Genomic DNA, 12,455 nt, shown 5'->3' on the forward strand with positions numbered 1-12,455 from the left:
CCGACTAAATAAACCAGCTACCCATTAGAGCAGCTTATCAGCACTTGGTCCACAGCTTTGTTAGTTACAGTGGTTCATTCCTTTTTAAATGAGTTGAGGGTTTCTATCCCGATCACCAAATAGAGTTGTGGATTCCAGTCACCCACTCCCCTTGTGGAAAATGGTCGTCTCCTTGTCTCTTTAACCCTTGTCCCAATCACCTTAAGTCCATTCTAGACTTCCGAAGAAGGGCCAAAATGTTAACTCTGGACTCAAAATGTTGGCTCTGCTTTGTCTCTACAGATGCTGCCAGACTTGTTGAGTTTCTCCAGAAATTTCTGTTCTTGTACATTATGTTTGTGCCCACTGGTGATTTTCTGCTAGGAAAAATTGGTCTTCTCTGTCTACTCAACAAATCTATCATTATTTTATACTCCTTGATTAAGGCATCCTTCAGCCTCCTCTCTTCGAAGGAAAGCATCCCTAGGCTTTGCAATTTTTGCTCATACCTGCAACTTTCAAATCCTGGCAGCATTCTTGTAAGTCTCCTCTGAACAACGTAGAGTCATCATGTCCTTTCTGTGATGTGACCGGAACCATATACAAATTTTCATTTTTAGTCTAACCAGTGACTTGTATAGTTCCAGCATTACATCCCTGCTGTCATTGTCAGCACCTCTCCCAATGAGGGGGAGCATTCCGTATGCTTTCTTTACCACCTTATGTCACTGTCCTGCCATCTTTAGGAGCCTGTGGACATGCCTTTCAATGTCTGTCACTTTTCTACCCTTCTCAGTACTCTTACATTCTTTATATGCTCCCTTGCTTTGTTTATCTTGGGTTCTGGTCATTGTTCTAATTAAGGAGACTGAGAGGGAGTGGTACATAGATGGATAATGGCCTGATACTGAATCCAATGATAGATTTTAGCTATCTAGCCCCTAAAATCTATGATTCCCACCCTAATCCTCTCGACCTCCTTTTCTTTCCCATAAACCCCTGACTTTGATAAGCCTTCATCTTTTTTTGATTTCTCCTTCTCTGGATTGATGTCCAAACTGCTCAAAATGTTTTAATTGATAGTGGTCTTACTGAGCACCTTGGGACATTTTGGCAAAATACTATGTGATTTGTAAGTACTGTAGCCTTGTGAGGTGTGAAGGTATTTTGTGTGTTTCTTTTAATGTCTTTTCTTTTCTTTAGTCCCTGATGCAATCTGATCGGCATTCTGTGTACACCATCATCTCAAATTTAATGGATACCAGAGAGCAAGGTATATTTCATTGTTTTGTTCTATTCTCTTTGCATCTCACTTCCACTTTTTTATTCACATGTGGAACGAGGGCATCATTGACTGGCCAGCATTTATTGTTCAACCCTTGTCCTTGAGAGGGTGGTGCTGAGCTACCTTCTTGAACTGCTGTTGTCCATATGCTGTAGGTAATGTGGCTACGTTAAAGTGAGTTTCTGTTTATCACTGTCATACATTTGGAAATGGATAAAGGGAGAGATTAAAGTACACTTAAGTGCAAAGTGTGATTGTCCTCCACCCTTGATCAAACCAAGTGTTATTGCACAACATTTCAAATTTTTTGCTTCATAATTTCTGATGGAAATCCATCAAATAGGAAGTGGTTGGGAACATTCAACCCCTTAAGATTGTTCTGACAAATCCTAACTTATCCCCACTTAAATGCCCTTTTGTCTTTATTCATTCAGGAGATTTTGGGCCTCACTGGCTGGACCAACTCTGATTGCCTAACCCTAATGCCCTTGATAAGGTGATGAAGAGCCACCATCTTGAAATGTTGTAGTCTATTTTATAGTTACCATCCCTGTGCTTTTAAAAGGGAGTTCAAAATTATGACTCAGCAAATGACAGAATACACTTCCAAGTCAGTGGCTTGGAGAACAACTTGCAAGTAGTAGTGTTCTTATCTGTCTGTTACCATGATCCTAACTATTCTTGGGTGTGGCAGGTGCTGTCTGAGAATCCTTGGGGAACTTTTGCAGTGCACCTTTTAACTGGTACACCCTGCTGCTGCTGTATGTCTTTGGTGGAGAGAGTGAACGCTTGTGAATGTGGTGTTAATCAGTTGCCCACTTTGTCCTGAATGTTATCAAGCTTCCTGAGTGTTCTTGGAGCTGCACTCATCCAGGCAAGTGTAGAAGGTTCATCACACTCCTGACTTGTGCTTTGTTGATGGTGGTCAAGCTTTGAGTCAGTTACACACTAGAATTCTGAGTCTCTGATCTGACCTTGCAGCCATAGTATTTGTGTGACTAGTCCAGTTCACTTTCTGGTCATTGGTAATTCCCAGGATGTTTAAGGTGGGGGATTCAGTGATGGTGGTTAAATTGTCTCTTATTGGATATGGTCATTGTCTGGCATGAGTGTTACTTAACACTTGACAACCCAAGCCTGGATATTCTCCTCGTGTTGCTGCATTTGCACATGGGCTGCTTCAGTATCTGAGGCGTTATAAATTTTGCTGAAAATTGTCTTATTATCAGCAGGCATCCACATTTCTGACCTTATGATGGAGGGAAGGTCATTGATGAAGCAGCTGAAGGTGGTTGGGCCAAGGGCATGAATTCTGAGGAATTCCTGCAGAAATGTCCTGAGATGGCTGATCTCCGACCACTTTCTTTGTGCCAAGTATGACTCCAACCAGCGCAGAGTTTTCTCCTGATTCCCATTGTATCCAGTTTTGCTCGAAAACCTTAATACCGCAGTCACTCCAGAGCAGTTATTCTCACCTCACCTCACCTTCTGGAATTTAGCTCTTTTGTTCATGTTTGAACCAAGGTTGTAGTGAGGTCAGGGACTGAGTGACTTGCAGTTTGGTTTTCACTAGAGCCATTGAGAAGGCTGTTGTTTAGCAAGTGCAGTTTGATAGCACAGTTGATAATATCTTCCTTTTCTGATGATGAAGATCAAATTGATGGGCTAGTAATTGGCCAGGTTGGATTTGTCCTGCTTTTGGTGTAGGGGACATATTTGGCAATTTTCCAAATTATCATATAAATACCAGTTTTGTAGCTCTCCTGGGACTGTGGCAAGTTCCGGACAATACGTTTTTGTTATATGCTAGAATACTGTCTTTGCGACAATAACAGAAACTCTTGGAGAACCTCAGCAGGTCTGACACCATCCACACCGAGAAAACAGTTAACGTTTCAAGTCCAATGACCCTTAATCAGAACTTTTTTCCTGTTGAGGTTCTCTAGCCATTTTTGTTTTTGTTTCAGCATTTGCAGTTTTTTGCTTTATTTTATTCCACAGTCCTTGCAGTATCTAGTGCCTCCAACCATTTCTTTTACATGGAGTGGTATCTAAGATACTAGGACCTCTGGAGAAGATTGGCATTTCTGGCTGATGACTGTTGAGAATGTTTCAGTTTGATTTATTATTGTCGTATGTACTGAGATACAGTGAAAAGTATTGTTTTACATGCTAACAAGTCAAATCTTACCTTATATAAGTACATCAGGGTAGTAGAACAGAATGCAGAATATAGTGTTACAGCTACTGTGAAAGTGCAGAGGAAGTTCAATTCTAATAATGAGAGGTCCATTCATAAGTCTAATAACAGTGTGGAAGAAGCTGTTCTTGAATCTGTTGGTATGTGCTGGGCCTACCCATTATTGATGATAGGGATTTTTGTAGACCCTCTTCCAATTTAATTGTCCACCACCATTCATGGCTAAATGCTGGAGCACTGCAGAACTTAGATCTAATCTGTTTTAGATCTAATCTGTTATTTGTGGAATAATTTGTTCTGTTTCTTCACTTGCTACTATCCTGTTTTGTAGCTTTGCCTGGTTGACACCTTAGCTTCAAGTATACCTGATACTTGCCCTCCTGCATTTCCATTGAAACAGAGTTGATTCTCTAACTTGATGGTCATGGCAGAGTGGGGTTATGTTGGGCCAGGAGATTGCAGTTGTGCTGGAGTACAATTTAGTTACTGCTGATGGGCCACAGTGCATGGTGGATATCCAACCTTGAGTTTCTACATCGCTTCAAAGTCTATGCCATTTAGCACTGTGATAGTTCCACACTACATGACCGAGAGTAATTCCAGTGTGAAGACAGGACTTGCTCTCTACAATGATTGTGTGGTGGTCACTCTTACCAATACTTTCACCTGCATCTGCAACAGGCACATTGGGGGTGAGGATGAGGTAATTTATACTTTTCCCTCTTGTTGATTCCCACATTGCCACAGACCCAGTTTTGCAGTTTCGTCATAAAGCCATACAACACAGAAACAGACCCTTTGGTCCAATCAGTCCAGTGGAAAAAGTTCCAGTTTCTCCTTATAACTCTCACCCTCCATTTCCAGCAACAATCTGGTAAATCTCTTCTGAACCCTGTCCAGTTTAATAATATCCTCCCTATGATGGAAACCAGAACTGGACAGTGTACTCCAGGGGAGGCTCATCAATGTCCTGTACAACTTCAACATAATGTTCCAACTCCTCTGCTTTAAAGGTCTGAGCAATGATGGGAAGCATGTTAAATGCCGCCTTAATCATCCTATGAGATGCAAACTTCAAAGAATTATATACCCGAGCTGCTAGGTCTCTAATGTCCTTTAGGATATGACCAACTCAGTCAGTCGTCGTGTTGTTGAGACACTCTTGGTCGTAGATTTTGAAGTCCCCCATTCTGCACCCAAGTACCATCTGTACCCCTTGACACTCTCCATACAGCAGGTTTCCTTGTCTATGTTTGACCTGGTGCCGTGCAACTTCACGGGGTCCAGAGTGAATATAGAGCAGCCCTCTCCTGCGTACGACTGTGCCAACACTTCTATTGGGTCTGTCCTGCTGGTGGTACAGAGCCTTTACAGGCATTGTGACAGTGTCATTTGGTACTTTTGTGTAAGATATGATTCCAAGAGTGTGACTATATGGTTAGTTCAGTTCAATTTCATTCATAACTGTTGTATGTAGGGAAGATGCAATTTGCATTTGGCACACTCTCACATTTAGTAGTAATGATATGTTTCCTTTATACTGTCCTATTAATATTAATCAGCCATGATCTTTATTACCCTCTACAAAATCAGTGAGACTTTTCTTCTCCTTCCCCCGCCCTCCAACCCCCAGACCTGCTCTGAGTGAGATAATGAGCAAAGTTTTTTTCTATATTCTTCATGGAGTGTTACAGGCAAGGCCAGCATTTATTGCCTATCCTAAATGAAAATAAGAGTCAACCATATGTTATTGTGGAATTTAGCATAGAGTAAGCTTGTTTTCATCCTTCTTAGAACTGAAGAGTTTGGCAGCGGACTTCACATTTGGTTTTATTCAAGCAATGGATGGAGAGAAGGACCCACGGAATTTATTAATGGCTTTTCAAATCTCCAGGGACATCATAGTCAACAATTATGAACTTGGTATGTATTTTCTGCCAGAGTCTGCAATTTTAGTCCTGAGACTGAGCTAGGAACATAACCTATTGGACAAATTACACCTAAATGTGTTTCATGTGTGATACTGTTAATTAAATCATCTGAGATCTGTCACCCTGCTAACAACCCCATGTAATAGCAGTAAAATAACATTAATTCTATTTTCACTTCTCAATTGGGTGTACTACAAACATATATACACCCAACATTCTGTCTCACTGCTAACTTGCTGACATCCTGTCAGAGCGCATGAGTTTATTTTTAGTGTATGAGTTGGTTCAGTTTCCAGCAACCCAGCAAAGGTGCTGTGTGGGAGCTTGAATTTTATTTTTGTTAGGCTGTCACACAGATATGGTTCCACGTCTTACCTCCTTCTTCTGCACCCACGACACTACATTTATAAGGTTCTTCCTATGTGCATGTGTTTTCTCTCCCATTTCCAACCAAATATCCTGAATTGGTAAACCACACTCTTTCTCCCCCCCCCCCCCCCCCCCCCCCCCCCCCCCCACGAAATCTGCTTGTGTGGACTTGAGATGAAAACTTGATCAGACTTTTCAAAATATTGCACTGTGATTGAACAGTCTGCTGACATTTATCGTCTACATTTGCTAAAGATGTTCATGCTAGTCATTACTCTGAGAAAGCAGCTGTATAGTCATCTGGAGACTGTGACGACTTTACCTTGTACAGTTACCAAGTAATTTTGGTTAACCCCAATAAGAGAAACCAAGCATTTATTTTGCTGTTGCATTTAGGACAAGTGTCTGTTACTAAGTACTTTGGAATTGTAATAACAATTGTCCAATTTGACTACCACATTTTCTATAGTACAGGAAGTGATGTGATAATGACATAATGATGTGAAAATGATATCTTGATGGTGTTAGTTCATGGATATATGTTCCAGGATATTCAGGAAGACCCTCTCTGTTCTTGGAGTGGTTCCTTGGAATTTTTGTGATCCAGCTGTGAGGGTAAATGGAATATCAATATGCCTGAACTACATCAGTGTTTATTGAGATAATGCACTCATGTCCCTAAAGGAAACCTTAAAACAACAGCCTGCTGACTCTGGAGAAAGTGCAAGCCATTAATTTATGGCTTATGTCTTGATTAGATACAGAGACTTTTGGTGCAAGGAAAAAGGACCCCACCTTAAATTGGCACTCTCAGCAAAGGAACAGAGTGAAAATTGGAACTGTTATGTATATATTTTTAATCCTTAGTGCAAATAAATCTTGGTTTAATAAGCAGAACCTGCTCAGTTTATACTGAATTGAATTAAGATACAAAAGAATGTGTTCTGTTTAGATACTATTCAATTTATTTTGCCTTCTGCTTAGCTATTGATTTCTTTCTTTGTTTATAGGGAACTTTGTGGAAGAGTTCTTTGAGATCACTTCATGCTATTTTCCTATTGATTTTACACCGGTAAGCCAATCTTGATGAGAAGATTGAGTTTGTGTTTTAAGTATACCAGTTTATGCATCTATGAACAAGGAGCAGAAGTTCTGGCATGAATAAGATTATGGTTGATATAAATGTGATCACAAATCCACAATGCTTTTGAAAACCTTTCACTCTCTTTCTTCCTGACTTAAAGATATTCAAATACTCTGCTTCCACAAGCTTAGGAATTAAGGTAGCTGCGAGGGGGAAATTGCATTATCTCTTTCAAAAGGATGTGCTTTATTTTTCAATGGTGATCCCTAGTTCTGGACTCCCCCATAAGAGGAATAATCCTCTCCACATCTGCCCTCTCAAGATCCTTCAGGCTGGGGGAATCATAGAATCCCTACAGTGCAGAATGAGGACATTCAGCCCATCGAGTCTGCACTGACCCTCTGAAGATGATCAATGCTGATGCTTGACCCTTGATTGATCTGAGGGGTGGGTGTCTGATTTTTGCCTTCATTTCCAGTAACGTTTTGTCTATGTGGGAGATAAAGTCTTAGCTGTTTTTGAAAGAAGAGAAGGTGAGGTGTTTGAGTCTTCAGACCCTGGAGAGGAATTGAATTGAATTGAGTTTATTGTCACGTGTACCAAGGCACAGTGAAAAGCTTTGCCTTATGAATAATACAGGCAGATCACAGAGTTAAGTAGCATAGATAGTAAATAATAGGTAAATAGCGGCAAAAACAAAAACATGGATGCAGGCAAATGTTTAGAGCTTGAGTCCATTCCGTATTCTAACAACAGTAGGGTAGGAAATGTTACGGAACCAGCTGGTGCGTATGTTCAGGCTTCTGTACCTTTTCTCTGATGGTAGAGGTTGTAGAAAAACATTGCCAAGGTGGGGTAGATCTTTAAGAATTCTGGCGACCGTTCCTTGACAGCGGGCCTGGTAGATGGATTCTATAGATGGGAGGTTGGCCTTTGTGATTGTCTGGGCCGAATTCACCACTCTCTCTGTAACCGTCTCCAATCTTGAATGGTACAGTTGCTATACCAGGTAGTGATACATCCAGACAAAATGCTCTCGATGGTGCACCTATAAAATTTGGCAAGGGTATTAGCCGTCATGCCACATTTCCTCAGCTGCCTGAGGAAGGAGAGACATTGTTGATCCTTTGTAACCAGTGCATCCACATGAAGAGTCCAAGAAAGCTTGTTGTGGATAACCACTCCCAGAAGTTTTACACCCTCCACTCGTTCTACCTCTGTGCTGTTAATGTGTAGGGGGCATGGGTAACATCCCGCCGAAAGTCAATAATGAGTTCATTGGTTTTGCTGGCATTGAGAGCTAGTGTTCTCAGTGCACTATTTTACCAGGTCTTCCACCTCCTATATGTAGTCTGTGTCATCACCATCTGAGATTCGACCGACTATGGTGATGTCGTCAGCAAGCTTGTAAATGGCATTAGTCTGGTATTTGACGGGGAATGCACTGAAGAAGGAGATCTTGAGATCAGTCACGTTTCAACATTCTGAGGTTACAGGGAATGCTTTAACTTTTTTTTAATGTTTGCAGAAAGCAAGTGTTGGAGGAACCATGTACATTTTACGAAATGGAAAGAATTGTAATGGTGGAGGAAAATAAATGAATGGCAATGAATGATGTGCTGAAGTGCTAATGATCCCTTTAAATTGGAACCTTGGAACTCTCATGCAATAAAGTAACTGGAGAGCAAGGAATCCTTTTACAGAAATCCTTCTCGTTTGAATGAATGGATTGTGTTGAGTGCATGTTAAAATTAGAATCTGACTTCGTTCTGCTTTTATTTGCAGCCTCCAAATGACCCACATGGGATATCTCAGGAGGAGTTGGTGTTGAGCCTGCGATCTGTACTTACTGCCACACCCCGGTTTGCAGAGGTATTATCAGTAATCTAGTCTGTCAGAATGCTTTAGCATTTCTACTGGGGCGTGGTGATAGGCACCAGCACCAGTACAACCAACAAACTATCAATTCAGACTTTTCTGTGACTTTTTAGAATTGTATAAGCCTGAAGGGAAGCCTTTTGACACAATGTGCCTGTGCCGGCTCTTGGAAAGAGAACCAATTGCTCCCTCTCACCCTACTTTCTCATCGTAGCCTCACAATCTTTTTGCTGCTTCAAGTATTTATCTAATTCCTTTTTTCATGTTACTCTTGTACCACTTCCACTGCCCTTTCAGGCAACACAATATCATAGACTTGTTAAATAAATGAATCTCCTTCTGATTCTTCTAAACAATTATTGTAGTCTTATTTATTCCCCAGAAGTTTGAACACCCAAATTAAATCTCACCTTAACTGTCTCTGCTTTTGGTGTCTCTTGTTCTAAGTTAGTCTGAGGGCAGAGTCAGACCTGACACTGATACTTCAGTCAATATAGATTAGATTACTTACAGTGTGGAAACAAGCCCTTCGGCCCAACAAGTCCACACCGACCCGCCGCAGCACAACCCATACCCCTACATTACCTCTTCACCTAACACTACGGGCAATTTAGCATGGCCAATTCACCTGACCTGAACATCTTTGGACTGTGGGAGGAAACCAATGCAGACACCGGGAGAATGTGCAAACTCCACACAGTCAGTCGCCTGAGGCGGGAATTGAACCCGGGTCTCTGCTGCTGTGAGACAGCAGTGCTAACCATTGTGCCACCGTGCTGCCCCACTAGCTTGCGATTCAGGATTTGTCCCTGAAGCATGGTAACTTTGAACTGTTGGTAATTACCTATACTACTGTATGCCTTCAAGGAGATGATGCCCCCAGTAGGGAGGAATGGCAAAAACAGACCAAAATATTTCCTGATTCCAAGACACATTCTTCTATCATTGCTAAGTAGCATTTACAGTTGAGAAATGGGTTATTTTGCCCAACAAGTCTATGCCTGTATGATAGTGGTTGGTTAGTCAGAAAGGGCTCGGATATGGAGTTGGCAGTAATGCCTGGGTGGCAGTAGATTGGTGCAGATAACTCTAGTGAGTAGTATGGCATAGGCATCATGTCTCATCCTGTGCCTTGGGGTTGATGTGGCAAAAATGTGCAGTCGATACAATGCAGGGATTGACCTTTATCACTTACAAGTCTTCACCCCACCCCCCCTCACCCCCCCCCTCAACATTAAGAGCTTACTTATGATCACGATCACTTATGCCTGTAATAAAACAGGCATACTTATTCCTGTCAAATTGTTAGTGATGTTTCAATCTTCCAACTTTTATGTAGAGATTAATCAGATTCTTAAGGAAGTGTGATCAAACTTCAATGTGTTCATTAGTAGTACTGCTACAAACAGTTTCAACCAGAAAGTTCCTGTCGGCCTGTATCATTTTGTTCTCTTTATATTTCCCACCTGGTCTGTCTCTCATCCTTTGATAACAGTTGTAGAAATATGACAGAAACAGGCTCTTTTTCTTTTGTGACATTTGATATTGAGTGTTAGTGGTTGTTAGATGATGGGGAAGTGGAGGCTTGTCTTAATTTAGTTTTGCATCTTTTCTCTGAGTTTTCTTAATTTGACAAAAATGTTCCTTGTGTTCTTAGTTCCTATTGCCACTCCTGATTGAGAAACTGGATTCGGATGTTCAGAGTGCCAAAGTGGATTCCCTTCGGACTCTGGTAGGTGAGGTGTTCCTGTTTGAAGTTCTCTGTGGTGTTGGTGATCTATGACTCTGGGTTTGGTCTGTGATGTCCTTTAATAAATCTGGTTTATCCCTTTAAGATCACTCACCTGAACAGGAAAATCCAGATTATTGCAGCTACATGGGTAATGGTGAATGGATAGCTGAGACCGGTCATTCTGTCAAAACATGTAGGTGTGACATTTGACAAAACCCTTTTCGTTTTCTTGTAGCTGCTGATCTGACCTTGCTTCCTATTTCACTACATTTACTGTTCCCTTGAGGGAAGAGAAAGGGAGATGGGTCTCAAATGTCACATATGTATATTAAGTGCTACTCTTAAATCAATAGGTTGCAAGTGGCCAACTAAAACTTGTAGTGAAGTGCAATATTGATTTTTTTTAAAAATGAAAATGTTGGAAAAAAGGGATATAGATATGAAATAAAAAGAGAACATCTTTGTACTGTGCTTGTCAGCATCATCAAGAATGCTTCCTGATGAAGGGCTTTTGCCCAAAACGTCGATTTGCCTGCTCCTTGGATGCTGCCTGACCTGTGCTTTTCCAGCACCACGGTCTCAACTTGACTATCTATTAGCTGTTCTTTCATGGCTGAGTCAGAATCCTGAAACAAATAGCACTGTGGAGAGACATGGACTGCAGAAGTTCAAGGAAGACAACGCATCACCACCACCTTCATGACCATTGGCAATGTATGTCTGGTGTTGTCTGTGAGACCCTGAGAATCAATAAAAGAAGATAACTTTCCCTGCTTTCTTGTCCCTCATAGACAACATGCTGCAGAAATTATAGGAAGAAGGAGTTGAAAGAATTCCTACCAGCTCTTTGGCACTCTATACGCAGAGAGGTAAGCACAAGAATATATAGACTGTGCACCATCTACCTTCTAGAGTGTTAACCCTGACTCAGTTGGCCGTACTAATCCTTCTTAAAGGATAAGGATTCTAACCCACTATAGTTTAAATGTGTGATTCAAGATGTCAACCCACCAGTAGAGTGGTAAGGGAGTAGATTGGGTGTACAGAACATATTTCATCTTGAAGTGGAGTCCAAAACTATTGGTTATAAATATTAGACAGTCATGAGTGATCCAGGTGGGGATTTGGGATTAAATACCCAGACAGTGATGAGAATATGTAAGTTCAGTTAACAAGATGCAGCTAAGGCATCTAATAGCATTGCTGCATTTAAGAGAAGTGAAATAGACATGACTGAAAAAAGAGTAGATGGTTGTGTTTGGTCGGGTAAGATGAAGAGGGTAGGAGGAGGCTCATGGAGCCAGTTCGGCTAAGTGGCCTGTTTCTCTGCTACACATTCTGTGTTGTTTTGAAACTATCCAGCTGCGAATGAATTGCATTTTGAGTGCCCGCTGAGAACTGAATTGAGAACATTCCTAGCCTGTTTCCTCTCTCGGGTGCTTGAAAGGAGCACTTCCGCTCTGAGAGTGGTGGGCTCTAAACCCTGAGTAATTTCTAGCATTGCTTTGACACAACATATGTTATAAAGCCAGATACTTGTTAAATGGGTCATGTGCTGTTTCATTTATGGCAGAGTGGGAGTTGGTCAGGCCCATTTTGATCATTACATATACCCTTTAAATTTTTCTAGGTCTTTCAGACAGCAAGTGAAAAGGTTGAAGCTGAAGGTCTTGCTGCTCTCCAGGCACTATCAACTAGTCTGTCCAAATCAGTTATCGATTCGGATGCAGAGGATAGTCTGGATGCATTCCTCAATAATGTTCTACAAGGTATGGATGAAATCTATGCCTTTGTATCCAGTGCATCGATCTCGCTCCATGAATAAGTATAGAAACAATTACCTGTCTAAATTGGTAACTTGAGGTTTTCAGGCCTTTCCAGATAGATGTACTGTCGGTTTTGTACTTGAAAGAGAAACATTTCAATGCTGGGGAGCCAAACACATTCCATTTTAATCATCTGATTTCCGCATCAAGCAGTTCTCAAGGTTCTTATGT

At 41.3% G+C, this 12,455-nt stretch overlaps 1 protein-coding gene across 2 annotated transcripts in view; it reads left to right on the forward strand.

Annotated features, from left to right (window-relative positions):
* mms19 (MMS19 homolog, cytosolic iron-sulfur assembly component) overlaps window positions 1-12,455 on the forward strand; it is a 69,495-nt gene that overhangs the window by 17,227 nt on the left and 39,813 nt on the right. For both annotated transcript variants that reach the window (XM_072557176.1, XM_072557174.1), the window contains 7 exons: window positions 1,183-1,252; window positions 5,259-5,387; window positions 6,775-6,836; window positions 8,634-8,720; window positions 10,384-10,458; window positions 11,250-11,327; window positions 12,089-12,227. In XM_072557176.1, the coding sequence (XP_072413277.1) occupies window positions 1,183-1,252; window positions 5,259-5,387; window positions 6,775-6,836; window positions 8,634-8,720; window positions 10,384-10,458; window positions 11,250-11,327; window positions 12,089-12,227 (640 nt within the window). The remainder of the gene's footprint in view (window positions 1-1,182; window positions 1,253-5,258; window positions 5,388-6,774; window positions 6,837-8,633; window positions 8,721-10,383; window positions 10,459-11,249; window positions 11,328-12,088; window positions 12,228-12,455) is intronic.

This window comes from Chiloscyllium punctatum, chromosome 38, assembly GCF_047496795.1.
Source record: "Chiloscyllium punctatum isolate Juve2018m chromosome 38, sChiPun1.3, whole genome shotgun sequence".
In the NCBI taxonomy this organism is placed as follows: Eukaryota; Metazoa; Chordata; class Chondrichthyes; order Orectolobiformes; family Hemiscylliidae; genus Chiloscyllium; species Chiloscyllium punctatum.